Raw genomic sequence first — 26,481 nt, 5'->3', positions numbered from 1 at the left:
AGATCCGCCTGCCTGTGTAAACACAAGCGGGCGGATCTCCCAAGTGACAGGGAGTGACAGATCGGAGTGTTCAGCATAGCTGAACATATGCGATCTGTCCCTGGCTCACACAGTCACCTCCCCCCCCACACGTTAGTAAGCACCAGGCATACATTAACCCCTCCCTCTCCAAGAAAATTAACCCCTTCCCTGCCAGTGTCATTTTTACAGTAACAGTGCATATGTATAACACTGATTACTGCAGTAATGTTACTGGTACCCTCAAAAGTGTCAAAAATGTCAGTCAAGGGTCCGATCTGTCCGCCGCAATGTCGCAGTCCCGCAAAAAAAATCGCAGATCGCCGCCATTACGCGTTAAAAAAAAAAAACACCAAAAATGACAGAAATCTTTCCCTTTGTTAGTAAACGCAATAACTTTTGCGCAAACCAATCAAAATACGCTTATTGTGAATTTTTTTACCAAACACAGGTAGCAGAAAACAAATTGGCCAAATATTTAAAAAAATTTAGATTTTTACATTTTTTTGGGGGGAATTTCATATAAAAAAATGTGAAAAATATTGTTGTTTCTTCAAAATTTACGCTCTTTTTTTGTTTATAGCGCAAAAAGTAAAAATCGCACAGGTGATCAAATACCACCAAAAGAAAGCTCTGTTTGTGGGAAAAAAAGGACGTAAATTTTGTTTGGGTGCGGCGTCGCACGACCGCGCAATTGTCAGTTAAAGTCACACAGCGCCGAATCGCAAAAAGTGGCCCAGACGTAAGACAGCAAAATGCTCCGGTGGTAAAGTGGTTAAAGTATAACTAACGGCAAGACTTTTTTTTCTAGCTTTAGATAGAGTGGAGAATGATTAGAACACCTGTCAGTTTTTATTGCTGTCTGTGCCTCTGTTAGGGAGATTCATCCTCTCTATTTGTCCTGTGTATCATCATCACTAAAAGTGAAAGTAAAAAAAAAAAAATCCCAAATTGTGGGTTAACACTAGAAAACTATTAGAGGGGAAGTATTCCAATAGGGACACTAGTTCTGGTGACCTTGGGGTACCAAAGGAATTCTCTTAATTTCCAGGGATTTCCTCTTACTTCCTGTTTGGCTCTGGGACAGGAAGTGAAGGGAAATCTCCACTATGGGGCAGAGATGGCAAAAAATGAACCAACAGGGGTTATAACCCTCTCTTGCTCCATTCAAAATGAAAAAAAAAGTTTTGCCTATAGCTCTGCTTTAACAGCCTCCGGACCGCCCCACGTACATGTACTGCCACAGGGTGGCTCTTCAGCGAGAAGTCACATACCTGTATGTCATTTACATTTCTGGGTCTGGGACATGCATGCACGGCGCCGGCGACCCAATTCCGCTATGATCGGACACAGCGTGAGCCAATCAGTGGGTCTGGTGGAGCCGATGTTCACAGAGAGAGGCAGAGGCGTGTAAACAAGGCAGATCGTCGTTCTGTGAGAGGGGAAGATGGGGATCCTGTGTTTCTACACTCCCAGGGAACACACTTAACCCTTTGATCACCCCTGATGTTAACCCCTTCTCTGCCAGTATCATTAGCACAGTGACAGTGCATATTTTTTACCACTGATCACTGTCATACTGTCACTGATCCCCAAAAACATGTCAAAAGTGTCAGTTAGGTGTCTGATCTGTCCGCCGCAATGTTGCAGTCCCATTATAAGTCGGGGATTGCCGCCATTACTAGTAAAAAAAAAAAAAAAATTTCCCTTAGTTTATAGACGCTATAACTGTTGGGATTTTTTTTTTTTTTTACCAAAAACATGTAGCAGAATACATATTGACTTAAATTGATGAAAAAATTTGATTTTTTTTTACATTTTTTTATTGGATATTTTATAGCAGAAAGTAAAAACAAAACAAAAAAAAATATATATATATATATATATATATATATATATATATTTTTTTCAAAATTGTCGGTCTTTTTTTGTTTAAAGTGCAAAAAATAAAAACCACAGAGGTGATCAAATACTACCTAAAGAAAGCTCTATTTGTGGAAAAAAAAGGACATCAATTTTATTTGGGTACAGCATCGCGCGACCGTGCAATTGTCCGTTAACCACTTCTGGACTGGAAGGATTTGCTCCCTTAATGACCAGGCTATTTGTTGCGATTCGACACTTCGTTACTTTATCTGACAATTGCGCAGCCATGCGACGCTGTACCTAAATAAAATGTATGTCCTTTTTTCCCACAAATAGAGCTTTCTTTTGGTGATATTTGATTACCTGTGCGATTTTTATTTATTGTGCTATAAACAAAAAAAAGCGACAATCCTAAAAAATAAAAACAAAAAACAATATTTTTCACTTTCTGCTACATAACATTCCCCCCAAAAAATTAAAAAAAATCACATTTTTTTATCCTTTAAGGCCAATATTCTGCTGCATATTTTTGGTAAAAAAAAACCCAATAAGCATATTTTGATTGGTTTGCGCAAACGTTATCGCGTCTACAAACTAGAGGAAAGATTTACGTCATTTGTATTTATTTATTTTTACTAGTAATGGCGGCGATCTGCAAATTTTAGCGGGACTTGCGTTATTTCGGTGGACAGATCGGACCCCTAACTGAAATTTTTGACACTTTTGGGGGGATCAGTGACATTACTACAGTAATCAGTGCTAAAAATATGCAATTACTGTAATAATGACAATGGCAGGTAAAGGGGTTACCCAGTGGCGATCAAAGGGTTAAGTGTGAGCCTAAGGGAGTTTTTTCTAACTGTATGTGGGAGAGACTTGTGAAATCAACACAGAGACCTGTGATCCTAAATAGGAGTAATACAGGCGCTCTGTGATCATTTCAGAGAGAACAACAGTCTGCTGTGTTACCAACAGCAGACCGTCATTTTCTCTCAGCGGGGAGCAATCGCGGCCGCCGACCCTGTGGATTGGCATCTCCGCTGCTTAGTGGGGGAGGAATTGGCAAACATGGGGGACACAGCAATTATAGGTACCTGGGGCACATCAATGCTGTAGGACATCATAGAAGGAGGTAGGTGTACCCCATTAATCTTGCATGTGCGCATGTGCTGTGCATACATGCAGATTATAACAGCCCCCCCTTCTGTTTTAATACTGGATCCTGTTAATTATTGTTGCTGTTATCTGCCGAGCCTAAGTTGGCCTTATCCCTGGGGTCATGTGGTAAATAATAACTAACAAACTAAACATTCCTTTTTTGTCATCAACAAATGTCTTTTTTTATGATGATCACACTACAAAAGCGGGCTGGTGAAGCTGAGCTGACTGAGAACAGAGAAGAACCCGTCAAGGACACAACATGCCTCCTCTAACACGCCCCATGTACCAATCCACATACTGTACAGCAGAACGCCCCTGTCTCCGTCACCACGGCAACATGCGCCTGGTAACACCGGAAGTACCTCTGCAGGCGATTTCCGCTTCCTGTGAAGCGCTGAGTGCTGGCGCTCTAGGATAACCTGATGGTTGTGTTTTGCAGTGGGAGAAGACATGGAGGCTGGTACCTCGGTAAGTCACATTATTAATGATTGTGTGGCCGGGAAAGCGCTTCACAGATACACAGGGCTCATGTTGTGCCTGCTCATCTATTTATACGGTCCTGTTGAGTTGTGTTTACATGGACTCGTGCGCTGCTGTCTCCCTTACAGCAGAGGGAGAGGGCTCCTCAGGCTGCTCTCTCTGTGTACTCAATGCTTATGGAAGTATCATGTGGAACTAGTGCAGAGGAAGGCTTTGTATTTCCAGTACCAATGTATTGTGGCTGGGAATTTCCAGAAACGAAGTCATGTATGTGTTCTCATTATGTTGTTGGGTATAGGTCACACACGTTCCTTTAAAGCGGAGTTCCACCCTGGATATATATATATTTTTTTTTTAATACCCCCGGGACAGTCAGGGCTAGTACATTCCACAATGGCTAGCCTCTAATCTGTCCCGTGTTGCCCTTACCTGTTAGGACAAATACTTACCTTGCAAACGTCTTGTCCAGCGCTGCCATCTCAGATGTGGGCAGCTTGAAGCCAGCGAGATCCCCTTCGGCGTCTTCTTCCGCCTTCTTTGGTCCCACGATGCTCTGCGCCGGCCCCGACGTCACTTCCGGGTCGCGCGCGTCATCCCTCTACAGCTTCTGGACATGCCCAGAAGCTGTTTAGAAGGGGATGACGCGCGCGACCCGGAACTGACGACGGGGCCGGTGCAGGCGCAATGATTCCTGGGAGCTATGACGTTCAGCTCCCAGGAATCATTGCAGAGCCAGGAAGTGACGACGGGCCGCGGCCGAGGAAGGAGGAAGAAGGAAGTAAGGTAAGTATTTTTTCTTCGCTACGAGGTAAGTAAAAAAAAAAAAAAATATGCGATTATCCATTTCTTTTTCAGGTGACCCGGAGCGAGAAGATGGAGGTAAGTATAAAAATAGGGTGGAACTCCACTTTAAGCTTTCTAGGGCATAGTTTACACTTGCAAAGATTGGGGCGTGGTAAAAACAGGTGTTTGAGCCCCATTTTTATTACCATCAACACAATGCTTTGTGACAAAAATGATCCCCTCCATTGAGTTTGGCAGGGTGTACAGCCCACATAACCTAATCCATTTGAAGTGCAACTTTACCCATAACAACTTGATAAAACATATTTAGCAAGGAACATACATTGCACATTATTCAGTTGCTGACCACCCTATAGCACGTTTACTGCTACAGGGTGGCAGCTGTGCGCCAGATCACAAGTATATATTAGGGTTGCCATCTCATCCCTTTAAAACCAAATGTATATTAATTACACAGGTTCTGTAGCTGATTATGGCAGTGATTAAATTCACTTGGTGCCTTATGTGCATTAAATTAGCCTCAGAACCTGTGTAATTCATGTGTTTGGGTTTAAAGGGATGAGGTGGCAACCCTAGTGTGTGTATGTATATGTGTGTGTGTGTGTGTGTATATATATATACACACACATACGTGATCCTCGCTCCTTCTGCGTTCCTGAGCCAGAAGCGCACGCCTGTCGGACGCAATGATTTTTGGCCTGGACCTACTGATCGGTTCTGGGGAATCGGAAAAGCATGTGCCTGTGTTTACAAAACACAGGCAGAGTAAATGATGTCGTCTTCTCCCATGGAGCCCTTTTCATGAGAAGCAAGAGCATTATACTGTGAGTTGCAAACACTACACTGATCACATAGGCACATTTAACCCCCAGATTGCCCCCCAGTTAACCCTTTCACTGTCCCAACAGTTTCATTGGTACAGTTTACAGGGTTTTTTTTTTTTTTTTTTTTACTGATCGCTGTTTGTGTCACGGTGACACCAGGTAACCTTAGCGTCCATCCTGGATAGCGTCAGTTTACCCACCACATATTTACTAATAGATTTGAACCCCCTGATTGCCCTCCAGTTAACCCTTTCACTGCCCTGTCACAGTATTATTAGTACAGTGTACATATTTTTTTTTTTTCTGATCACTGTGTTAGTGTCACGGCTGCCGCCAGATAGCGTTAGCATCAACGTCAATCCTAGATAGCGTCAGTTTGCCAGCCACATGTTCACCAATAAATTCTAACCATTTGATTGCCATTATAAACCTCCATTACTAGTATAGTGTCTGAACAGATCAATATCTTTAAACAGATCCAAGCTATACTAGCGTCCCCAATAGTATAGCGTCCCCGAAAACGCAGAGTTAGCAGCATCAGCCCTGATACCTGCCATCACCTGCGTTTAGCCCCTCTGCCTCCAACAAGTGCAGTGTCAGTAGATCACTGTCGCTTCTGATACATACAAAACTGCAGCGTCGGCAAGATCAGGCCTGATCTCTGCTAACACTAGCAGGTATTTTTTTTTTTCTTTTGCAGCTTTACAAGCAGTTCCTGACAGCCAGGTGCTCCTTTTCTCATGAGTTGCACTAGATAACCTGTAAATTTACTAGCCAAAATGTCCAAAGAAAGGTACACTAGTGAAAAGGCCTACAGGATTCTGGGTATGTCAGTTGAGAGCTAAGGGGAGTCCTCACTGACAGAATCAGGTAAAGAATGCGAACCTGTAATACCTCGTACACATGCACCGATTGTTGGCCGTGAATTTTTGGCCAACGTCCGATCGGCCGATTGTCGTCTTGTTAGTATGATGCTTCCGACAACCGACTTGCGACTTTTCGGCCGAACAAAATCTGGTGTGCATGCTATAAAATTTTTGTTGGCCGTCACCAGAACGGCCGATTGTTCTTCAGTCAGTACAGATTTCGGCAGACAAAAATGTGATGAGCAAGACTGGGCATGCTCAGAGAAGAAAAAACACATGAATAGTAAACCAGAACATGACATCACTTCTGCAGTTGGTTGTTGTTGGCCGACAAAATTTGTGTGCAGTCTAGAGCACATTTCAACCAACACAACAGCACTGGACAAAAGACGGCCGATCGGTCGGCCAACAATCGGTGCGTGTGTACGAGGCTTAAAGAGCAGCAGCAGCCTGACAGATGGCTCAGACGATAGAGAAGAGATCTCTGCTAAGGTCAGGCATACCGAACCCCATGCCCAGGTTGCTGAGGTGCTACAATCGCATGCTGTCACACTACCTTTTGCTGAACTGACGATTACCAGTGGCCTAGTACATCCTGGTCTTTTACATCCCAGCAGAGATATAACAGGGACTGATGTCCACAACTACAACCTTAACATGGTAGGGGTGAACTTCAACGATCAGGTGATGAAGCCGTATTATTTTCACGTAAAGCCAAATGCTAGTACAAAAAGGGTCTGTATATTTATTTCAATTGGCTCTGTTCAATGCTTTTGTCCTATACAAAGCCTCAGGAAGAAGTGGATCCTTTCTAAAATTTCAGGAAGAGATCATCACGGCCCTTTTTGTAAACAGAAGGTGCTGTGGCAAAAAGAAAAAGTGGCCTGGTCAGGAAGGGGGTAAAACCTTCTGGAGATCAAGTGGTTAATATATATGCTACCAAAAGAAGTGTGTGCTGTAAATTGCCTTCAGCATGGCTCCTGTTTTTCTTGCTGGAGGCTGCCATTTTTCTGAAGCCCAGAGTCCCAGCAATAAATCATAAAGCAAAACTAAACCCATCGATTTAACATTTGCAAAACAGTTACATTTATGGAAAGCTGGGCTTGCTATCTGTCACCTTTGCTTGTGTCCTTACCCAAACTGTCAAACTATCAAATGGCTAGTATCATAACTGATCACATGTGCAGCACTGTGGCAGTTGCAGTTTAAACAGAAGCAGCGTCCTTGGCTGTAAAGGAAAGGAAGGTTTAACAGCTTCCATACCGGGCCAATTCTGGCATTCCTCTCCTACATGTAAAAATCATCATTTTATTTTTTTGCTAGAAAATTACTCGGAACCCCCAAACATATATGTTTTTTTTTTTTAGCAGAGACCCTAGGGAATAAATTGGCGGTCATTACAATATTTTATGTCACACGGTATTTGCACAGCAATTTTTCAAACATGTTTTTTTGGGAAAGAAAACACTTTCATGAATTGAAGGAAATTAAACCGTAAAGTTAGCCCAGTTTTATTGTATAATGTGAAAGATGATGTTACGCTGAGTAAATATCCAACATGTCATGCTTTAAAATGGCAGCAAACTTTGGTACTTAAAAAAATCTCTGTAGGCTACGCTTTAAATATTTTTACAGGTTACCAGTTTAGAGTTACACTAGAACTATTGCTCTCGCTCTAATGTTTGCAGCGATACCTCACGTGTGGTTTGAACGTTGTCTACATATGCGGACGCAACCTACATATGCATTCGCTTCTGCGTGTGAGCACGAGGGGACTGGGGGTGCTTTATTTAATTTTTTTACATTTCCTCTTACTTTTTTTATCACTTTTATTCCTATTACAAGGAATGTAAGCATCCCTTGTTAAAATAATACTTTACCTGATATATAACAAGTTGGTTGGAGCCTGTTGGTGGATGCAGCATCTGTCCTTTGCCGCCTCCAACACCAAGAACCGAGCGATCAAAAACCACTGATCGCTCTGTTCTTGGTATTCAGTCTGCAGAGAGCTGATGACTGTCAGTCAACAGCTCTCTGCTCTGCTCTTTTAACACCCACTGAAGCACTGGGCTTTGAAGGGGAAGTAGGCAGATGGCTTACGATATCAGTGGCTTGCTGAGATAGGTGCCAGTCAGGCATCTGGGTAAAACCTAACGTTAAAGTCAGGATCTCGCCAGAGCCTGGACTGGCTCAGTGATACCAGCTGAAAGCGAACCTTAGCCCGCTGTGGGCAGAATACGGGTCAAATTAGTGCAGAACAAAGTGCAATCCTGTGACCCACAGAACTAGTGCCAAAAGGGCTTTGGCCTTACTTCTACATTAATGAACCCTGTTTTTGCAATTACAAGCATGTGGGAAAGAATTTAGAGTTGAACTTGCTACATTTTTGCCTAGTTCAACAGAATCCTATCCTGTACTACTAATTTCTTACTCTTTACTCTGATTTCGCAGCACACAGTGAGTTTCACAAAGCTCAAAGGCACCAGCATGTGCTGCAGTACTTTCGTTTTTTTTTTCCCCCAGTTGTATGGTAATTTTTTTTTTTTTTTTTTGTGCTTACGGGGGTTGGACAGTTTAGATTCATAAAGACAATTGCCCCAACCTATAACTGGGCTTAACAGCAAGGAGCATATGGAAGGGCGACTCTTGTCCAACAACAACAAAGAAAAATTCCCAGCTCAACTTGCCAGCTTACAACAAACCCACTTGCCCTGTCTAACAGTTCATGTTAAATCCAGGGGTTTAGTTTGCACGTGTTTTCAAATACATGCGTAAGCTGCAGAGGCCACAACAAGGTACCCCAGTGTTATCTGCAGTCCAAATTCTATACATTTTTAAAGCCTCTATGGTGGACAATTCAGATACCCACCTAGTGGATCCAACATTGTCCTGCTGAGATCCTCTTCTTTATTGCCATCGCTTGGGTCCCACACTGCCATGTTCTTTTGTGTTGTCATTGGGGGGTTTCCGTATTTTTCAGGCTTAGCTGGCCTGTCTCTCGATGACGCACTGCTAGGCACACCGTCTTCTCCTTTTGTAAATAAAAGACTATGCATCATGAGATATGTGACATATCCCAGGAGGCACAGGGAGCACAGTGCACATCATTTGCCTAGGTGAGTAACAAGCTTGGGGGATCAAAACCTGTTTGATACCAAAAAAAAAAAAAGAAGACGAGACTGATGGAGAGGAGGGAATTTTTCTTTTCTTTGTCGCTCATTGACAGACGCAGTCCTCTTGATTAATATCAATTGGGTTATACTGCCCTCTACAGGAGTAGGACACTAGGCAGAAAAAAACGTTCTGGCCACACCCTGGGGGCAGTCCCAGGGGGTACATCTTCTCTCTCCCTGCTACAGGATGTTAGTTTTTTTTCTGTCTAGTCAGGAGTAAGGACCTAAGTTCCTTGCTGGGATCTTTTGGTCACGCGACACATTCAAGCAATTATGCTGGAGCTGGGCGACGGGCTGGATGTTGAGATCCAGTGGTCACCCCAGCCGGCTTGCGAACGCGTGCAGGCCCTAGCTCCGCGCTGGGTCGGCCGCGACATAGTCCCACTGGTCGGGGACTGGCCCTGCGAGTTAAACGTCTCGCCAGGACGCCTACGACCAATCTGAATTGGAGTCGCAGCGTCTGTGTTGGCCGACAGCATCCCCCCCCCCCCCCACCACGGTGGAGAGGGGTTCTGTCAGGAGTTGGTGCCCGCCTGTTCCGGTATGGTGAGTAGAATATTCCCCCTCTCCCTCTATCGGGTGGACGCGGGCCCCCTCCGTGGGATAAATCAAACCCTCATAATCCCGGGGTCCCCTCTATCCGGTAACATACTCCTCCTATCTTCCCCACCTATTAAGGGTTGGTTAGTAAGACCTGTCCTGTCCAAGAGGCTTGGTTAGAGACTTACTATCCTGTAAAGTCACGACAAAGGATCCATGACTAGGGTTGGTAAAGGATGGAGTATGGTGCCGCATTACTAGTAAATCGGCTAAGGTTTGTCAGGGCGCACGAAACACCATCCTTTGAGGTTTGTCAGGGATGGAGATGGCGCCGCATTGTGTCTGTCCGGGAAACCTTAAGACTTGAGGTTACACCGGCAGAGGTAGCTGATACTGAAATTCCTTTTGGTACTCTCAAACCTACCAAGATGGCGAAGGTGTTTCCCTTGCCCAAATGTTTTGGTAATATAATTAAAGAGGAATGGGGTCGTCCAAAACGAACCCCTGGTATTTCCAAACGGATTGCTAAGCGCTGTCCGTTTGAGGAATCCCTCCTTAAAAAATGGACGGTACCACCATTGGTGGATTCACCGATTTCCAGACTAAATAAGGCTACTGTTATCCCGTTGGAGGACGCTCCGTCCTTTAGGGATCCGGTGGATCGTAAAGTGGAAGCGCTATCCCGCTCCATTTTTTCCCTGATAGGGTCAGCCTTTAGGCCAGTCGTTGCCATTGGTCTGGTTTCACAAACATTGACAGAATGGACCAAGTTGTTACGCCGTGACCTAGAGGGGAGAAGTATCCCCCCGGCAGTATCGGACTTGCTGGAGCAGATGATGCAAGGGCTACAGTTTGTCTGTGACGCCGCTCTGGACGCCACTCCATTGTTGGGGCGTGTATCGATTTCAGCAGTGGTCCTCAAGCGTGTGTTGTGGTTAAAGTGCTGGTCGGCAGATCAAGGTTCCAAAAAACTTTGGCTAATCTCCCCTTTCAAGGGAATCGCCTGTTTGGGGCCACCTTGGATGAGATTATCAAGGATCTCACTGGGGGCAAGAGCACTTTTTTGCCACAGAATACTAAGGGTAAAGGACCTCGTCATAGACGGGGCCTTCCTTTTCCGCTCAAAAAGTTTTTTCACCCCGCTGGGGCGGGCGATAAGGCAAAGCCCTCCAAAGCCCCTCCAGGGGGTTTCAAGGGGCTCTGGTCGGGTAAACAAAAGTCCGGCTCTTCCAGAGCTGAAGATAAGACCACTAAAGCCTGAAGGTGCGCCCCCACCCATATCTGGGGTGGGGGGACGTCTTCACCAGTTTCCGGATCCATGGCTTTCCAGAATCCCGGACAAATGGGTTCGCAAAGTCATACGGTCGGGATACAAGATCGAGTTTCAATCACTTCCACCGGTGCGATTCTTCCCTTCCACTATTCGACTATCCCCAGATCGCTTAAAAGCTTTGCGGGGGGCAGTAACGGATTTGATGCAACAAGGAGTGGTGGTCCACGTTCCTTGGACACAACGTTTTCAGGGGTTCTATTCAAACCTATTCACTACCCAGAAAAGAGGCAAGGTGCGTCCAATTCTGGACCTGGAAAAATTCAAGATGGAGTCCATTCGCACAGTAGTGGCCTCCCTGCATCAGGGGGATTTTCTGGCGTCCGTAGACATCAAAGATGCCTATCTTCACATTTTCATTTACGCAGGACATCAGCGTTTCCTTCGTTTTTCCGTAGGAGAGAACCATTATCAGTTTGCGGCGTTACCCTTTGGTCTCGCCTCTGCTCCCCGGGTCTTCACAAAGGTGTTGGCCCCAGTTTTGGCGCTGTTGCGACAGCAGGGCATATCGATTCTAGGTTACCTAGACGATCTTCTTCTCCGTGCAGAGTCTCCGCAGGCTCTGTTGCTAAACTTGGAGATCACTATGATCTCTTTGCAAGAGTTCGGTTGGCTGGTGAACCTGCAGAAGTCATCTCTGGTTCCCACCAGGAGGCTGGAATATCTGGGCCTAATTTTAGACACATCCCTGGCAAAAGTGTTTCTCCCTGCGGAGAAACTCCAGAAGATTCAGTCAACGATTCAGTTGTTACTGTCCGTCAACTGGCCTTCCCTTCGGACTTGCATGAGGGTCCTGGGACTGATGGTAGCTTCCTTCGAGGCAGTACCGTTTGCCCAGTCCCATACCCGAATCCTTCAAAAGGAGATTCTTCTCAAATGGAACCGGAATCCCGATTCCCTGGACAATCGGATCCTGGTGAGCGAGCGGACCAGGGAGTCTCTGGTCTGGTGGCTTCGGTCTCCGATGCTCAGCCAGGGGAAGTCATTTCTTTTCCGATATACTGGACGATTGTCACCACGGATGCCAGTCTATCCGAATGGGGAGGAATTCTCGGCAGATTATCTGCTCAGGGGCTTTGGTCCCTGGAAGAATCCAGGTTACCGATAAATGTATTGGAACTGAGAGCGATCAGACTTTGCTTGATTCATTGGACCGAGCAGCTCCAAGGCAACCCGGTTCGGATCCAGTCGGACAATGCCACGGCTGTGGCTTACGTCAATCACCAAGGGGGCACCAAGAGTGTTCTGGCAGCCATAGAAGTGGCCAGCATTCTTCGTTGGGCGGAACGTTTTGTTCCAGCTCTCTCTGCGGTATTCATTCCGGGGGTGGAGAATTGGCAGGCAGATTATCTCAGCCGTCAGATTCTGCATCAAGGGGAATGGTCTCTTCATCCAGAGGTATTCCACCAACTGTGCCTTCGTTGGGGCACCCCGGATGTGGATCTGTTGGCATCTCGGCTCAACAGGAAGGTGCGGAGGTTTGTAGCTCGCTCCCGCGATCCTCTAGCAGACACCGCAGACGCGCTGGTCGCCCCGTGGGGGCAGTATCAGCTACTGTATGCCTTCCCTCCGCTCAAGTTGCTGCCGAAACTTCTTCGCAGGATAGAGGTGGAGGGGATTCCAGTTATCCTGGTAGCTCCGGACTGGCCTCGTCGAGCCTGGTACGCCGACTTGGTCAGGCTGGTCGCGGACGCTCCTTGGAGACTTCCTCTCAGGGAGGATCTGCTGTCTCAGGGACCGATCTTCCATCCTGCTTTACGATCGCTGGCTTTAACGGCCTGGCTGTTGAGACCCAGGTGCTGAAGGACAAGGGTTTGTCAGCTTCAGTTATTCCTACTCTAATTAAAGCAAGGAAAGCGACTTCCAGAAAAGTCTATCATCACACATGGAAGTCTTATATTGCATGGTGTGAATCCCTTGGGGTTCCTCCACGTTCTTACTCGGTGGCCCGAATATTGGCTTTTCTGCAAAAGGGGGTTGAGCAGAAACTGTCCTTGAGCACTATCAAGGGTCAGGTTTCGGCGTTAGCAATCTTCTTTCAGAGGCCTCTGGCTGCTCATTCCTTGGTGCGGAGTTTCATCCAGGGGGTGCGGCACCTGGCTCTGCCGGTGCGCGCACCCTTTCCGCCCTGGGATCTTAATTTGGTGCTGTCGGTTCTTCAGAAACATCCCTTTGAAAATATCAGGGAGATTCCGTTGCTTACTTTATCCCAGAAGGTGGCCTTCTTGGTGGCTATCACTTCTGCATGCAGGGTGTCAGAACTGGCCGCATTGTCCTGTCGTTCCCCATATCTGGTGGTTCATAGGGACAAGGTGGTTCTTCGTCCGAATCCATCCTTCCTTCCTAAGATGGTTTCAGAGTTTCATTTGAATGAGGACATTGTATTGCCTTCCCTGTGTCCTAAGCCCACTCATCCTCGAGAGTTTGCGTTGCATTCCTTGGATGTGGTTCGGGCAATCAGGGTATACTTGAATACTACGGACTCGTTTTGTAAGACGGATTCACTTTTTGTGATCACGGATGGCCCTAAAAAGGGGTTGAAAAAACAGGAATATCGGCGCAAGCATGAATAAATAAATGGATGGAAATAAATAAAAGCAGCTGACACCAAGGTAAAAAATATGTAAAACCCAATGTAAAACTGATAGTGAAAAGTGCAGCGCTAAAACAATAAGACAATAAAACATCAATGGATAAATGAAAAGTCTATGAATGGCACGCAGTAGTCTTGTAAAAAAGAGGAGAAAACAGTCCAATAAGAAATCCCAATGAAAGTGCTCAGTGCTGATCAGTAAACAGGACACAAGTGCTTGTTCAGTGCAATCCTTCACCAGAGGTGCTAGCCTCTCACCTGTAGGCTGTGAAAAGACAGCCTTAAAAATACACTCCCAGCAATGTGAAAATCCTGACCAGGACAGCAATCACAGAGGGCATCTCTCCTTTTTGTAAAGGTGTTCACAACGATCCCCATGTAATAGAAAGGGGGCAGACCATAGTGCAATATGTTTCAAACACCACAATTTATTAATAAAACAAATGGACAGCCTCTTACTTCAAGGTAATGCAAAAACGAGCAGTACAGCAATCCAGCTGGTCTCCAGACAGAGCGGAACGCTCTGCTGACAGGGGCTACGAGTGACGTCACGATCTCCTCTCCCTTGCGCACGCGTATCGTCCGTGGGCGGGACTTCCTCAGCGGAGGGGCGGACGTCACTCTTTTTATATGCATCACTCCGCTCAATTCAGCGTCGCTGCTGGCATAGCAACGTCGGAGGAAAACCAGGAAGTGCCCCAGGGCCCGCCCCACACAGGAAGCAGTACATTGACCCAGGAACATAAACAGAGTCCTCCATAAACACTGAGACAGCAACAAGGGCTAAAGGGCTAGTAACGCCCATTACTGTTCAAGAGCGGGGGGATATAGAATATCAGAACTGACATAAATATGGCAAAACATATATTAATAAAAATTACAGAAAAAACATATATTTGGGAACTAATGCCCCTAAATGTATGAATACATGAGGGGATCATGATAAGTCACTCGCAGCCCCTGTATACAAAAGAAAGCAGTAAAAAAAAAAAAAAAAAAAACGCAGTACAAAAAAAAAAAAAAAAAAAAAAAAAAAAAAAACAATATATAATCAAAAACATATAATAAAAACATCAAATGTAAATCCATAAATACAATAGTGTTCAAAGGTCAAAAAACATACATAAAATGGGTATATAATAGAGTCCATATCATAAAAGCCCATATGTGTAAGGGACCTAAAATTCATATGTTGATAAAAAGTATTGATAAAAAACGAGGGTAAAAACGAAGTAAAACTACCGATCTGAGATAAAACAGTTGAGGTCGAAGTCCACATTTAGACCTCTGGGGACCCCGACTTTTGTCTCAAAGATCCAGTAAGATTCACGCTTACTTATTTGTCTAATAAAATTACCCCCCCTCCAATGTTTCTTGACCTTTTCGATCCCCCAAAATTTCAAGTCCTTGGGATCTTTGTTGTGAAATTGTTTGAAGTGTTGGACAACATGATGGGCTTTCTTGCCCTTTCTTATACTACTCATATGTTCTCCAACACGGACTTGTAGCGCCCTAGTGGTTCTGCCCACATACTGGAGCCCACACTTGCACTCCAGCATGTAGACCACCCCTGTGGACGCACATGTGATCAGGTCCTTGATTTTATAGGATTCACCTGTGGTGTGGGCTACAAATTCCTTTTTCTTCTTAGTATTAAACTTAGAAGTTTTACAGGCCACACACCTTCCACATGCATGAAAACCCGAAAGAAATGAAAAAAGCTTATTTTCACCCGGGTTGGGGGGATCAATTACCCCTGGTGCCAGGAAATTTCTCATTGTGGGGGCTTTTTTATAAATAAACGCTGGTTTATTGGGTAAGGTAGGGCCTAGGATCTTGTCCTGCTGAAGTATTGGCCAATGTTTGGTGATGATTTTCTCCACTTTCTTAAATTGCGCATTATATTCCATGACAATCTTATATCCACCGTTGTCATATGGTGCTACCTGTGTCTTATCTGCCAATAAACTGGACCTCTCTTTATTTTTTACTTCAAGGATGTCACTCTCAAGTTTTGTAGTGTCATAACCCTTTTCGACAAACCGATCTTTTAATATATGTGCCTGTGTTTCATACTCTTCAACTAGTGTGCAGTTCCTTCTTAGACGCATAAACTGCCCTTTAGGTATGTTACATAACCAGTTCCTGTGATGGCAACTGTCTAACGGAATGTACGAGTTACGGTCAGTTACCTTAAAGTGCGTGTGCGTTTTGAAGTGATCATTGTCCTTGGAAATGACAAGGTCAAGAAAGACAATTTCACTGTCACTCACGGTCCATGTGAGGACTATATTTTTATCATTGTTGTTCATTTTATCCATAAATCTATCTAAAGAGTCTCTTGTACCATCCCAAATGAGCAGCACGTCATCTATATAGCGTTTGTAGCAAAGTAACTCGGGAGGGCGCTCTTTAAAGATGACTTCTTCCTCCCAGTGGGCCATAAAAAGATTGGCCACACTGGGAGCAAAACGAGCGCCCATCGCTACGCCTCTTGTTTGTAAGTAGTATTGTCTGTCGAACCAAAAGTAGTTCTTAGACAAACAGAAAAACAAACTACTCAAAATGAAGCTGCGTTTCTTTCTTGAGAGATCTGATTGTTTAAAGGCCCATTTAACGGCATCCTGGGCCTCTTCATGATTGATGATGGTATAAAGAGAACCCACGTCTGCTGTCACCAGCAGTGCCGTGGGATTACATGGTAAGTCCTGTAGAATTTGTATCACATGCTTAGTATCTCTAAGGTAAGCTTGTGTGGAAATGACGAGAGGTTGAAGATGTAAGTCAATGTATTGACCCAGTCGCGATGAGACCGAGTCAATACCATTGACAATTGGTCTACCCGGAGGGACCTCACTGTTCTTGTGTATTTTTGGTAGGAAATACACAACTGGTGTACGGCAGAACAGTGGGTCCAGATAGTGTGATTCCTTCTTACTTAATATGCCTCTCTCTTTTCCTGTCTTGACCAGCTTTTTCAACTCTCCCTTATATTTAATAAGGGGGTCTCCTGGTAATATAGTGTATGTTTCTTTATCAGACAGAAGCCGGTTCATTTCGTCCTGATAATAACTTTTGCTAAGGACTACCAAACCGCCTCCCTTATCGGCCGGTCGGATGACAATATCCTTATTGGCTTCTAAGGATTTGATACCGGCTTTAATCGACCTAGGGTCGGTATACGGTTTGATCTTCAGATTCTCCAGATCACTGCACACTAGATTTTTAAAAACATCTAAAAATTTATTATCTTTGTTTGGAGGGTTAAAAACAGATTTGTTTTTTAACTTGGTGAATTTAGGAGGTACTGGCCTTTGATCAGCGCTCGCTGTTTGTTCAGAGTTCCGCACTATAGGATTTGAAAGGTAGTACTTTTTGATGTTTAGGCTCCGAACAAATTTCTTGATTCCTACATATGCCTGGAATTTATTTAAGTTTTTAATTGGAGCAAACTTAAGACCTTTGTCCAAAACCCTTATCTCATTTGCATCAAGAGGGACTCCGCTTAGGTTAAAAATACCTGTACCTATCGGGACTTTTTTCTTTTGAACTCGCCTTCCCCCTCTGTTGCCTCTGAGTTTTTTCTTTTTCCGGGGAACGGACTGGCGGGCCCCGGACTCCGGTTTCTCCACCAGCCGTTCTCCTGTGCAACACGAGGTGGAAGGGGTGGGGGAAGGGGGGTGGGGGGAGGTGGTCTCTCCCAACCCCCCTGATACCCTAAAAAATTGTCCTGCAGGGGTTCAAACCTGTTATGAGTATTTAGGGTGGGATTAGGTAGTCTGGGTGGTGGTCTAGAGGGTGGTCTCCCTCTCCCTCTATTGCCTCCTCTCCTAGGGCTTGGCACATACTGGTTGGTGTTGTAAGCATAGTATTGATCATTCTGATAATAATGATGAGGGTCACCATGGTTACCTCCTGGGTTTTCATGGTGATAATAACCTCTCCCTCTTCCTCCATTTGAGTTACGTCCTCCCCCCCTTCCTCCTCCCCTCTTTTTCTTCCCCTTGTTGTGAACCACTGGGACAAACTCCTGTGTTTCTGGGTGAACTAGAGGGGGAGGATGCATTATGGGTCGGGATGATGCAACCATAGGGGTTTGGGGTGGGTTGGATTCACCAACCACCATATCATTATCCAGATTGGCTATGGTTTTCTGCCATTTGAACACATTGTCTGTGTTCAGATCAGTAAGATCCCTAATAAATTTCTTTCTTTTCTTATTTTGATTCTCCACATCCCATTTGGCCAATCTGTTTTTGAGGATACCAGAAAGTCTGATATATTCCTCAGAATCTTTATGGGTCTCCAAAAGGGATTGGATCTCTTTAATCTGATTTTCCACTATTTTTAATTTCCGCTTCTTTCTCAGAAGCAGGAAATCAATAAGTTCTAAACCTTTCTTAGTGAAGAAATCTCTCCATTCATCTAGTGACTCTCTGTCCAAAAGGCCATCATTGGGTGGGATATCCCACCTTAGGCGCCTTGGAACAATCTTGGTGGTTAAATAATGTTCGAATGAGGTGATGTCCCACCATAACTTTAGTTTCTTTTCTAGGGCGTAATTCAGCCTTTTGAAACAGGATGCAACATCACCCTCAACCTTGGGTAAAGGATTACTGGAGAATATATCCTCTAAATTAATTTCCCTTTTCTCCACATAATTAAACACATCAAGATTATCCATATTAATGCTGCAGCCAGATATAAAAATATTCTAAAATACCACAAGTCAATGAAAAAACAGGAATATCGGCGCAAGCATGAATAAATAAATGGATGGAAATAAATAAAAGCAGCTGACACCAAGGTAAAAAATATGTAAAACCCAATGTAAAACTGATAGTGAAAAGTGCAGCGCTAAAACAATAAGACAATAAAACATCAATGGATAAATGAAAAGTCTATGAATGGCACGCAGTAGTCTTGTAAAAAAGAGGAGAAAACAGTCCAATAAGAAATCCCAATGAAAGTGCTCAGTGCTGATCAGTAAACAGGACACAAGTGCTTGTTCAGTGCAATCCTTCACCAGAGGTGCTAGCCTCTCACCTGTAGGCTGTGAAAAGACAGCCTTAAAAATACACTCCCAGCAATGTGAAAATCCTGACCAGGACAGCAATCACAGAGGGCATCTCTCCTTTTTGTAAAGGTGTTCACAACGATCCCCATGTAATAGAAAGGGGGCAGACCATAGTGCAATATGTTTCAAACACCACAATTTATTAATAAAACAAATGGACAGCCTCTTACTTCAAGGTAATGCAAAAACGAGCAGTACAGCAATCCAGCTGGTCTCCAGACAGAGCGGAACGCTCTGCTGACAGGGGCTACGAGTGACGTCACGATCTCCTCTCCCTTGCGCACGCGTATCGTCCGTGGGCGGGACTTCCTCAGCGTATGGGCGGAGGGGCGGACGTCACTCTTTTTATATGCATCACTCCGCTCAATTCAGCGTCGCTGCTGGCATAGCAACGTCGGAGGAAAACCAGGAAGTGCCCCAGGGCCCGCCCCACACAGGAAGCAGTACATTGACCCAGGAACATAAACAGAGTCCTCCATAAACACTGAGACAGCAACAAGGGCTAAAGGGCTAGTAACGCCCATTACTGTTCAAGAGCGGGGGGATATAGAATATCAGAACTGACATAAATATGGCAAAACATATATTAATAAAAATTACAGAAAAAACATATATTTGGGAACTAATGCCCCTAAATGTATGAATACATGAGGGGATCATGATAAGTCACTCGCAGCCCCTGTATACAAAAGAAAGCAGTAAAAAAAAAAAAAAAAAAAACAATATATAATCAAAAACATATAATAAAAACATCAAATGTAAATCCATAAATACAATAGTGTTCAAAGGTCAAAAAACATACATAAAATGGGTATATAATAGAGTCCATATCATAAAAGCCCATATGTGTAAGGGACCTAAAATTCATATGTTGATAAAAAGTATTGATAAAAAACGAGGGTAAAAACGAAGTAAAACTACCGATCTGAGATAAAACAGTTGAGGTCGAAGTCCACATTTAGACCTCTGGGGACCCCGACTTTTGTCTCAAAGATCCAGTAAGATTCACGCTTACTTATTTGTCTAATAAAATTACCCCCCCTCCAATGTTTCTTGACCTTTTCGATCCCCCAAAATTTCAAGTCCTTGGGATCTTTGTTGTGAAATTGTTTGAAGTGTTGGACAACATGATGGGCTTTCTTGCCCTTTCTTATACTACTCATATGTTCTCCAACACGGACTTGTAGCGCCCTAGTGGTTCTGCCCACATACTGGAGCCCACACTTGCACTCCAGCATGTAGACCACCCCTGTGGACGCACATGTGATCAGGTCCTTGATTTTATAGGATTCACCTGTGGTGTGGGCTACAAATTCCTTTTTCTTCTTAGTATTAAACTTAGAAGTTTTACAGGCCACACACCTTCCACATGCATGAAAACCCGAAAGAAATGAAAAAAGCTTATTTTCACCCGGGTTGGGGGGATCAATTACCCCTGGTGCCAGGAAATTTCTCATTGTGGGGGCTTTTTTATAAATAAACGCTGGTTTATTGGGTAAGGTAGGGCCTAGGATCTTGTCCTGCTGAAGTATTGGCCAATGTTTGGTGATGATTTTCTCCACTTTCTTAAATTGCGCATTATATTCCATGACAATCTTATATCCACCGTTGTCATATGGTGCTACCTGTGTCTTATCTGCCAATAAACTGGACCTCTCTTTATTTTTTACTTCAAGGATGTCACTCTCAAGTTTTGTAGTGTCATAACCCTTTTCGACAAACCGATCTTTTAATATATGTGCCTGTGTTTCATACTCTTCAACTAGTGTGCAGTTCCTTCTTAGACGCATAAACTGCCCTTTAGGTATGTTACATAACCAGTTCCTGTGATGGCAACTGTCTAACGGAATGTACGAGTTACGGTCAGTTACCTTAAAGTGCGTGTGCGTTTTGAAGTGATCATTGTCCTTGGAAATGACAAGGTCAAGAAAGACAATTTCACTGTCACTCACGGTCCATGTGAGGACTATATTTTTATCATTGTTGTTCATTTTATCCATAAATCTATCTAAAGAGTCTCTTGTACCATCCCAAATGAGCAGCACGTCATCTATATAGCGTTTGTAGCAAAGTAACTCGGGAGGGCGCTCTTTAAAGATGACTTCTTCCTCCCAGTGGGCCATAAAAAGATTGGCCACACTGGGAGCAAAACGAGCGCCCATCGCTACGCCTCTTGTTTGTAAGTAGTATTGTCTGTCGAACCAAAAGTAGTTCTTAGACAAACAGAAAAACAAACTACTCAAAATGAAGCTGCGTTTCTTTCTTGAGAGATCTGATTGTTTAAAGGCCCATTTAACGGCATCCTGGGCCTCTTCATGATTGATGATGGTATAAAGAGAACCCACGTCTGCTGTCACCAGCAGTGCCGTGGGATTACATGGTAAGTCCTGTAGAATTTGTATCACATGCTTAGTATCTCTAAGGTAAGCTTGTGTGGAAATGACGAGAGGTTGAAGATGTAAGTCAATGTATTGACCCAGTCGCGATGAGACCGAGTCAATACCATTGACAATTGGTCTACCCGGAGGGACCTCACTGTTCTTGTGTATTTTTGGTAGGAAATACACAACTGGTGTACGGCAGAACAGTGGGTCCAGATAGTGTGATTCCTTCTTACTTAATATGCCTCTCTCTTTTCCTGTCTTGACCAGCTTTTTCAACTCTCCCTTATATTTAATAAGGGGGTCTCCTGGTAATATAGTGTATGTTTCTTTATCAGACAGAAGCCGGTTCATTTCGTCCTGATAATAACTTTTGCTAAGGACTACCAAACCGCCTCCCTTATCGGCCGGTCGGATGACAATATCCTTATTGGCTTCTAAGGATTTGATACCGGCTTTAATCGACCTAGGGTCGGTATACGGTTTGATCTTCAGATTCTCCAGATCACTGCACACTAGATTTTTAAAAACATCTAAAAATGTATTATCTTTGTTTGGAGGGTTAAAAACAGATTTGTTTTTTAACTTGGTGAATTTAGGAGGTACTGGCCTTTGATCAGCGCTCGCTGTTTGTTCAGAGTTCCGCACTATAGGATTTGAAAGGTAGTACTTTTTGATGTTTAGGCTCCGAACAAATTTCTTGATTCCTACATATGCCTGGAATCCTTTACCCAAGGTTGAGGGTGATGTTGCATCCTGTTTCAAAAGGCTGAATTACGCCCTAGAAAAGAAACTAAAGTTATGGTGGGACATCACCTCATTCGAACATTATTTAACCACCAAGATTGTTCCAAGGCGCCTAAGGTGGGATATCCCACCCAATGATGGCCTTTTGGACAGAGAGTCACTAGATGAATGGAGAGATTTCTTCACTAAGAAAGGTTTAGAACTTATTGATTTCCTGCTTCTGAGAAAGAAGCGGAAATTAAAAATAGTGGAAAATCAGATTAAAGAGATCCAATCCCTTTTGGAGACCCATAAAGATTCTGAGGAATATATCAGACTTTCTGGTATCCTCAAAAACAGATTGGCCAAATGGGATGTGGAGAATCAAAATAAGAAAAGAAAGAAATTTATTAGGGATCTTACTGATCTGAACACAGACAATGTGTTCAAATGGCAGAAAACCATAGCCAATCTGGATAATGATATGGTGGTTGGTGAATCCAACCCACCCCAAACCCCTATGGTTGCATCATCCCGACCCATAATGCATCCTCCCCCTCTAGTTCACCCAGAAACACAGGAGTTTGTCCCAGTGGTTCACAACAAGGGGAAGAAAAAGAGGGGAGGAGGAAGGGGGGGAGGACGTAACTCAAATGGAGGAAGAGGGAGAGGTTATTATCACCATGAAAACCCAGGAGGTAACCATGGTGACCCTCATCATTATTATCAGAATGATCAATACTATGCTTACAACACCAACCAGTATGTGCCAAGCCCTAGGAGAGGAGGCAATAGAGGGAGAGGGAGACCACCCTCTAGACCACCACCCAGACTACCTAATCCCACCCTAAATACTCATAACAGGTTTGAACCCCTGCAGGACAATTTTTTAGGGTATCAGGGGGGTTGGGAGAGACCACCTCCCCCCACCCCCCTTCCCCCACCCCTTCCACCTCGTGTTGCACAGGAGAACGGCTGGTGGAGAAACCGGAGTCCGGGGCCCGCCAGTCCGTTCCCCGGAAAAAGAAAAAACTCAGAGGCAACAGAGGGGGAAGGCGAGTTCAAAAGAAAAAAGTCCCGATAGGTACAGGTATTTTTAACCTAAGCGGAGTCCCTCTTGATGCAAATGAGATAAGGGTTTTGGACAAAGGTCTTAAGTTTGCTCCAATTAAAAACTTAAATAAATTCCAGGCATATGTAGGAATCAAGAAATTTGTTCGGAGCCTAAACATCAAAAAGTACTACCTTTCAAATCCTATAGTGCGGAACTCTGAACAAACAGCGAGCGCTGATCAAAGGCCAGTACCTCCTAAATTCACCAAGTTAAAAAACAAATCTGTTTTTAACCCTCCAAACAAAGATAATAAATTTTTAGATGTTTTTAAAAATCTAGTGTGCAGTGATCTGGAGAATCTGAAGATCAAACCGTATACCGACCCTAGGTCGATTAAAGCCGGTATCAAATCCTTAGAAGCCAATAAGGATATTGTCATCCGACCGGCCGATAAGGGAGGCGGTTTGGTAGTCCTTAGCAAAAGTTATTATCAGGACGAAATGAACCGGCTTCTGTCTGATAAAGAAACATACACTATATTACCAGGAGACCCCCTTATTAAATATAAGGGAGAGTTGAAAAAGCTGGTCAAGACAGGAAAAGAGAGAGGCATATTAAGTAAGAAGGAATCACACTATCTGGACCCACTGTTCTGCCGTACACCAGTTGTGTATTTCCTACCAAAAATACACAAGAACAGTGAGGTCCCTCCGGGTAGACCAATTGTCAATGGTATTGACTCGGTCTCATCGCGACTGGGTCAATACATTGACTTACATCTTCAACCTCTCGTCATTTCCACACAAGCTTACCTTAGAGATACTAAGCATGTGATACAAATTCTACAGGACTTACCATGTAATCCCACGGCACTGCTGGTGACAGCAGACGTGGGTTCTCTTTATACCATCATCAATCATGAAGAGGCCCAGGATGCCGTTAAATGGGCCTTTAAACAATCAGATCTCTCAAGAAAGAAACGCAGCTTCATTTTGAGTAGTTTGTTTTTCTGTTTGTCTAAGAACTACTTTTGGTTCGACAGACAATACTACTTACAAACAAGAGGCGTAGCGATGGGCGCTCGTTTTGCTCCCAGTGTGGCCAATCTTTTTATGGCCCACTGGGAGGAAGAAGTCATCTTTAAAGAGCGCCCTCCCGAGTTACTTTGCTACAAACGCTATATAGATGACGTGCTGCTCATTTGGGATGGTACAAGAGACTCTTTAGATAGATTTATGGATAAAATGAACAACAATGATAAAAATATAGTCCTCACATGGACCGTGAGTGACAGTGAAATTGTCTTTCTTGACCTTGTCATTTCCAAGGACAATGATCACTTCAAAACGCACACGCACTTTAAGGTAACTGACCGTAACTCGTACATTCCGTTAGACAGTTGCCATCACAGGAACTGGTTATGTAACATACCTAAAGGGCAGTTTATGCGTCTAAGAAGGAACTGCACACTAGTTGAAGAGTATGAAACACAGGCACATATATTAAAAGATCGGTTTGTCGAAAAGGGTTATGACACTACAAAACTTGAGAGTGACATCCTTGAAGTAAAAAATAAAGAGAGGTCCAGTTTATTGGCAGATAAGACACAGGTAGCACCATATGACAACGGTGGATATAAGATTGTCATGGAATATAATGCGCAATTTAAGAAAGTGGAGAAAATCATCACCAAACATTGGCCAATACTTCAGCAGGACAAGATCCTAGGCCCTACCTTACCCAATAAACCAGCGTTTATTTATAAAAAAGCCCCCACAATGAGAAATTTCCTGGCACCAGGGGTAATTGATCCCCCCAACCCGGGTGAAAATAAGCTTTTTTCATTTCTTTCGGGTTTTCATGCATGTGGAAGGTGTGTGGCCTGTAAAACTTCTAAGTTTAATACTAAGAAGAAAAAGGAATTTGTAGCCCACACCACAGGTGAATCCTATAAAATCAAGGACCTGATCACATGTGCGTCCACAGGGGTGGTCTACATGCTGGAGTGCAAGTGTGGGCTCCAGTATGTGGGCAGAACCACTAGGGCGCTACAAGTCCGTGTTGGAGAACATATGAGTAGTATAAGAAAGGGCAAGAAAGCCCATCATGTTGTCCAACACTTCAAACAATTTCACAACAAAGATCCCAAGGACTTGAAATTTTGGGGGATCGAAAAGGTCAAGAAACATTGGAGGGGGGGTAATTTTATTAGACAAATAAGTAAGCGTGAATCTTACTGGATCTTTGAGACAAAAGTCGGGGTCCCCAGAGGTCTAAATGTGGACTTCGACCTCAACTGTTTTATCTCAGATCGGTAGTTTTACTTCGTTTTTACCCTCGTTTTTTATCAATACTTTTTATCAACATATGAATTTTAGGTCCCTTACACATATGGGCTTTTATGATATGGACTCTATTATATACCCATTTTATGTATGTTTTTTGACCTTTGAACACTATTGTATTTATGGATTTACATTTGATGTTTTTATTATATGTTTTTGATTATATATTGTTTTTTTTTTTTTTTTTTTTTTTTTTTTTTTTGTACTGCGTTTTTTTTTTTTTTTTTTTTTTACTGCTTTCTTTTGTATACAGGGGCTGCGAGTGACTTATCATGATCCCCTCATGTATTCATACATTTAGGGGCATTAGTTCCCAAATATATGTTTTTTCTGTAATTTTTATTAATATATGTTTTGCCATATTTATGTCAGTTCTGATATTCTATATCCCCCCGCTCTTGAACAGTAATGGGCGTTACTAGCCCTTTAGCCCTTGTTGCTGTCTCAGTGTTTATGGAGGACTCTGTTTATGTTCCTGGGTCAATGTACTGCTTCCTGTGTGGGGCGGGCCCTGGGGCACTTCCTGGTTTTCCTCCGACGTTGCTATGCCAGCAGCGACGCTGAATTGAGCGGAGTGATGCATATAAAAAGAGTGACGTCCGCCCCTCCGCCCATACGCTGAGGAAGTCCCGCCCACGGACGATACGCGTGCGCAAGGGAGAGGAGATTGTGACGTCACTCGTAGCCCCTGTCAGCAGAGCGTTCCGCTCTGTCTGGAGACCAGCTGGATTGCTGTACTGCTCGTTTTTGCATTACCTTGAAGTAAGAGGCTGTCCATTTGTTTTATTAATAAATTGTGGTGTTTGAAACATATTGCACTATGGTCTGCCCCCTTTCTATTACATGGGGATCGTTGTGAACACCTTTACAAAAAGGAGAGATGCCCTCTGTGATTGCTGTCCTGGTCAGGATTTTCACATTGCTGGGAGTGTATTTTTAAGGCTGTCTTTTCACAGCCTACAGGTGAGAGGCTAGCACCTCTGGTGAAGGATTGCACTGAACAAGCACTTGTGTCCTGCCTAAAAAGGGGTTGCCTGCATCTGCCGCGACTATCTCCAGATGGATCAGACAGACGGTGGTACAGGCTTATTCTATTAAGGGTCGGGATCCTCCGTTCCCTGTTAAGGTGCACTCCACCCGGGCGCTTAGTGCTTCCTGGGCCTTTCGCCATCAGGCGTCAGTGCTTCAGGTTTGCAAGGCGGCTACATGGTCGTCGGTTCATACCTTTGCAAAATTTTATAAA

At 44.0% G+C, this 26,481-nt stretch overlaps 1 protein-coding gene and 2 gene segments (V, D, J or C); 1 reads left to right on the top strand and 2 right to left on the bottom strand.

Moving 5' to 3' along the window:
* LOC309544177 (immunoglobulin mu heavy chain-like) overlaps window positions 1–26,481 on the bottom strand; it is a 652,707-nt gene that overhangs the window by 434,330 nt on the left and 191,896 nt on the right.
* LOC309544178 (immunoglobulin gamma-1 heavy chain-like) overlaps window positions 1–26,481 on the bottom strand; it is a 764,436-nt gene that overhangs the window by 670,979 nt on the left and 66,976 nt on the right.
* Window positions 3,419–26,481, top strand: part of LOC309544176 (uncharacterized protein) — a 36,783-nt gene continuing 13,720 nt past the window's right edge. The window contains exon 1 of the mRNA XM_082243035.1: window positions 3,419–3,513. Coding sequence (XP_082099161.1) covers window positions 3,496–3,513 — 18 coding nt within the window. The 5' untranslated portion in view covers window positions 3,419–3,495. The remainder of the gene's footprint in view (window positions 3,514–26,481) is intronic.

This window comes from Pelophylax lessonae (assembly GCF_965119305.1).
Source record: "Pelophylax lessonae genome assembly, chromosome: 1".
NCBI lineage: Eukaryota > Metazoa > Chordata > Amphibia > Anura > Ranidae > Pelophylax > Pelophylax lessonae.
The sequence above is the reverse complement of the archived record's forward strand: the minus strand, read 5'-3'. Positions and strand labels throughout refer to the sequence as shown.